The sequence below is a fragment of the Salvia splendens genome, chromosome 19 (assembly GCF_004379255.2).
Source record: "Salvia splendens isolate huo1 chromosome 19, SspV2, whole genome shotgun sequence".
Classification (NCBI taxonomy): Eukaryota; Viridiplantae; Streptophyta; class Magnoliopsida; order Lamiales; family Lamiaceae; genus Salvia; species Salvia splendens.
This window is the reverse complement of record NC_056050.1, coordinates 11,035,429-11,040,774: the sequence shown is the minus strand read 5'-3', so window position 1 is coordinate 11,040,774 and position 5,346 is coordinate 11,035,429. Positions and strand designations below refer to the sequence as shown.

General features: G+C 38.3%; 1 protein-coding gene across 1 annotated transcript; it reads right to left on the bottom strand.

Moving 5' to 3' along the window:
* Window positions 1–1,015: 1,015 nt before the first annotated feature.
* On the bottom strand, window positions 1,016–3,459 carry LOC121780255 (2-hydroxy-6-oxononadienedioate/2-hydroxy-6-oxononatrienedioate hydrolase 2-like). The gene is made up of 6 exons (XM_042177797.1): window positions 3,251–3,459; window positions 2,496–2,961; window positions 2,020–2,347; window positions 1,845–1,943; window positions 1,639–1,750; window positions 1,016–1,380 (listed from the first exon to the last, which is right to left on the bottom strand). The coding sequence occupies exons 1-6, from the start codon at window positions 3,417–3,419 to the stop codon at window positions 1,175–1,177; spliced, it is 1,380 nt and encodes a 459-aa protein (XP_042033731.1). The 5' UTR covers window positions 3,420–3,459; the 3' UTR covers window positions 1,016–1,174.
* Between the last annotated feature and the right edge of the window lie 1,887 nt (window positions 3,460–5,346).

The following is a 5,346-nucleotide window of genomic DNA, read 5'->3' as shown; positions in this document are numbered from 1 at the left end:
GGCAACTCAACTTAAATTTGAAAAGTTTAACTTTGAAAGTTTAAGTTGAGCTCAAGCCCCTTTTCAATTTCCCCCCCCCCCCATTTCATGTTTTTTTATTTACGTTCACGAGTCCGACGACTCTTGTAAATTATATTACATTGTTGTATGTTGTGTACTTGTAGTTGTAGTTGTAGATGTATATGTATTGTAAATTGTAATGTATCGTTGTCCGTTACAACTCAAACTCAATAAAATTGATATCATTTTCTCCTTATTCGTCGTATTTTTATTTGAATTATACATTGTCTTGTACTCTTGTTCCAAATTGTTGTATAAATCCAAATTTCAAATTAAAAAAAAAAAAATCGAACCGCGAAACCGCCGGTTCCGAACCGGAACCGCCTAAACCGCCGGAAAAACCGGCGGTTCCGAACCGGAACCGGAACCGCCGGTTTTTGAACCGAAACCGGAACCGTGAAATAGCCTCACGGTCCGGTTCCGGTTCCGCCTTCGATCGAACCGGAACCGTCCGGTTCCGAACCGTGGGCAACACTATGTACAGTTGCTTATCCTTGACAATACTTTAATTATTCTTTCTTTCTACCTCACTTTATCAATCGTTCATTAAAACTAATGTCCAACCAAAAGTGCATACTATTGTACGACGGAGGGGGTAACATTTAGTAAACAAAGCTCTTTTAACAGGTATATATTTGTAATAATTGTATTTAGTCTTTGACTAATTTTATTTGTTGTAAGACATAAATGTACATACCATGTTATAACAAATACAATAATCTATTTCTAAAAGAAAATACGTATTTAGTAATTTTATACCTCAAAATCGAAATATATTTTGAAAATATTTCGATTAAGCTTGAGTTAATGAAGGTCAATGATCAACTTAATGAATGAATCAAATCAAGCTTGAGCATGATCGAATTCCGCTAACTTAATTCCATTACATATCTCTTCTATCTTCCTGTGTAATCTGTTCATTCTTACTGATATGCTCTAACTACTTCCCAAGTAATGAATGAAACTCGAGTTGTAATAAATAATCAAAAGAGTCATTATAATAAATCGACAATGACGAGATTATTGAACTTCATTCAATACTAGCAGTAACAAGTATCAAGCACTCTTCTTATAATTAAAGACCATAGATATATAGCTGAATGAATTCCAACCTCTAAGTCGCTGCCTGCAGACAAGCCTTGCCAAAGACTTGTTGCACGAATTTATCTACGATAGATAGAAATTCTTCTGCCTTTTCTTCTTGGGGCAAGTGGCCACAGTTCTTGATTAATTCGAAGGTAGATCCTGGTATAGCTCGTGAGAGCCTTTCGGCATTCCACGACGGGACAAGCCTATCCGTGTCGCCCGTTACAATCAGAACTGTTGAAATTTATATGAAGTCACCATCAACTATTTATAAAAACCGAATGCAATTAGCCGATGCTGAGTTATTAAACAAGAACTTTACTCATATCAGTTTACATGCAAACTTAACCCATAAGTAGAATTCCCATTTCAAGGTTGTGAAAAAATTTATATCTCATATAATATCTGTAAGTTCCCCATACCCTTTTCTCTCTGAGAGAGTATGTAGATCAAAAGGCTTAGAGAGTAGAGTAATTATATTTATATCTAAACCTGGGCACGAGATTTCGCTGAGCCTCTTGTAGTTTGAGTTGGGCATGGAATCAGTCAGCATCGCCACTGTGTATTCCGCAAGTGCACGGTCCCAGCCTTTCACCCTTAACGGCTGCAAATATGAGAAGACATAGGCTTTGCTCAGGAACAAAAAGAAACTAGGAATCCTCCATCTCGTTGATAATCAGTACGAAGTAACTACTCACTTTTGTATAGCCTTGTAAGACATCACCAGACATTTGTTTCGAATCATACCAAGCAGAGCGAACAGCTTGTGTACCAAATTTATCAATTATCATCCTAATCTGAAACATTATTTAAGGCAAAACATGACTATACAATTCCTACATTATAGTAATATAGAGTCAAAAAGTTGGTTACCAAAGTTACACCAAATGCAGAGCGCAAGATCGCCGAAAGAGCTTTCTGATAGAGAGAGTTTATCATGGCTCCCATCCCTTTTATGACATACATTATTGCCTCTATTATATACTTAGTGAGCCCTGATAACACTCTGCCAAGCCTGAAAAGAAAACTGCGCTTCATATTCGAGTCTGAGCTCTTTCCCTGATTCTGATCATCAGTTCCCTTTTGATTTTCTTTCATAGCAAAAGGTGCAAGTATTGCTGGAGCAACAAGGATTAGAGCAGCCACACGCTCGGACGCCTCAAAATAAGTGTTTAGAGCTACAAGTGCACCAGCAGAGTGCCTGCCAATCTTCAAGTGTTGGTGTAAACAATAAAATTCAAAACATTTCTTACCAAGAAGAAAACTTATTTCATATAAGTCACATCATATGCTTTTTATTGTCTAGAATTTGTATCTATTCATCAAAGCACAGGAAAAACATAACCTACCCCACGAGGATGGCCTTATCTGCAGCCAAGAAATCGATGAAGTACTTTGTTGCTAACACAGAGAACATCATTGAGTATGGATTCAAGGGTGGTTTCGAATCTTGGCATCTACCAGACGAAGGAGCCACTCTCGAGGTCAATCCGAAGGCCGGTCTATCAAATGCAAGAACTTTAGAACCAGTTGCCTTTGCCAAAGGTTTCATTACTTGGCTCCACGAATAGACTGAGGCCCCAAAGCCGTGCAACAAAATCATAGGATAACTAAGCCTTTTCCTATAGTTAGGGGAATGTGAAGCCAATCCTTCCTGCAAAGTATCTTCTGATAACTCTGAATCACAGATCTTGTGGTGTATTTGCAACCCATTAAATGTGCAGAAACAACTATCGGAATCAGCCAAACTAGTTGGATCCTCTATCTCATCCTGATCAATTCCAGCAATTCTTCTTGCTTTTTGTGTTGGTTTCTCTGTGAAAAATGAGGTGTAGAAGAAATCCTAGGGTTGAGTTATGAAATAAGCAAAAAAGAAGGCCAAAGCATAGGAAATTGTTCACCACTTTGTAACCATGAAATTAATTCCAAGCCATACTCCAAAACTCAACAATGACTAGGTTTCTTCTTTCTCGTCAACATTTTTATACAAATCACATACTAATGGAACTCCAACCCAGTTTGCCACTCAACAATATAGAACATGAATTCCATCTAAGAGTGAAAAACACACACAATAGGGTCTGAAATTATGAAAGTATTTTACCTGAATAATCACCACCAAGTGGGGGAGCAGAAGCAGCAGAAGCTCTGGTAACAAAATTACCCTTGGAAATGGGATTTTGAGAGGTAAGTGCGTAAGAAACATGGTGAAATGATTTTGGGTTGTGTGAATTGGGTACAATGAACTGGCAATGTACTCCACAAATACTCATCACACATCAAATTGGGGGATGGATCATGAAACGCAGCAGAGGCCAGAGAGACACCCATTTCTCTATCTAATTTTCCTGTGGGCCCATAGTTATTGTAAGTACTCCCTCCGTCCCGTGTTACTTGCACTTATTTCCTTTCTGGGCGTCCCAAGTTATTTGCACTCTTTCCATTTTTAGTAAAAATTATCACCTATAGCCGTAATATTTGACTTTGTCTGTCACTCATTCCTTAATCTCCGTGCCGAAAAGGAAACGTTCAAGTAACGCGGGACGGAGGGAGTATAATTCAAATACTCTCTACGCATTACATATTGTTAAAAGTTACAAGAATATCTCCGTCCATGCTCTTGCCAAGGAATATGAATGGGGACCCGGACCCATAATTTTTTATTTTTAATTTCATGTTCTTCTGCAATAGCTTGTTCTTATACTATTTAAGAGTCCGTTCATTCTATTATTCAATTTAAATACTTTAATTACTAAAAACATATCCACAAAATGAAAATGCATTAAAAATACCAGAAATACTATTACAAATTACTAAAAATTAAAAATTACATAATTAAAATCCTATAAACTAAAAATTACATAATTAAATTCAGAAAATTAAAAAAATCTACTACTAGTGACCAAATTTCGCCCAAATATGTTTGACTAGGTCTTCTTGTAGTTCGATGTAGGCTTTGGTATCACGTATTGTCAATCTTCTTTTGCTCCTCTTATGCATTGTAGTATGCATACCTCGGCGTGGGGGAGACCTTGCGGTTGAGCTTCCGGCTTCATCCTCGTCGAAAAAGTTAGCCGCCCTCGGTCCTTCGTCGTCTACAATCATGTTGTGCGAGATAATACACGTGTACATGATGTCGATAATATTGTTTGCGTACCACATCCGAGACGGGGTCTTCACAATGTTGTATCGGGCTTGAAGGACCCCAAAAGCTCTTTTGAACTCTTCCGAGTAGCCTCTTGACGCTGCACATAAAGGAGTCGTTTCGGGTCTTGCGACATGTTGAGCGTCTTCACAAAAGTAGGCCACCTTGGATAAATACCATTGGTGAGATTGTTAGGGTTAGTATACTGAAAAGCATGTTTCGAGCGACTTCGCACGAATAGAATCTTCCTTGTGTACGGAAAAACTCTACAATCCACTTTTGACCCGATTCAGTATCATTCGAGCAGTTTGCACGAATAGAATCAATATATTATTACATTATGTTTGCTTGTGCGTTTATAAGATGTTTTATAAACATTTAAATGCATAAGAAGTAAACAAAGCCTAAGTCTTTTGCTTTGTAGACTGGTCGTGGGCTGCGCTCAGTTTAAGGTACTACAGTCGGTTCTAAGCAATACTTTGGAAAAGAAAAGAAGAATTTCACAACCTAGATAGGCTTTGGCTATCTATCGTGAAAGGTTGCAATGTCAGTCCGATTATTTCTAAGCCTTATTGAAATAAGATGACGTTGGTGTGGTATAGCACTGAATGGATCTAACAGCAAGACGAGTCTTTATGCTATCTACTGAAAGACAAGGTCTTGATAAATGTCTATTTCTTAATCTACATACGCTATAAATGGGCAGTGAGCGAGCCGATCTCTGGATCTAGATCTACTACGTGCGCCATGACTACTTCCTCTACTTCTCATGTTTCTGACTCTGTTTCTGATTCGGGTGGTGACTCTGGATCTTTGCGTCCTGACGACGTCCAAGATTCGTCGCTAGTAAATTCACTCGGAAATGGATCTCCCGTGGTAAACCCTGATCTGGTGGTCACAGTAGAGACTGTATCCTTAACCCGCCAATTTAACTGGTCGTGCTTCCACCCAGATGAGTTGCTCCAGTAGGTAGATCTTGAGCCTCTGCTCATAAACTAAAAAATAAAAGAGAAAGAAAATAAATCAAAACTATTTACACCACAGACTCTGAACAC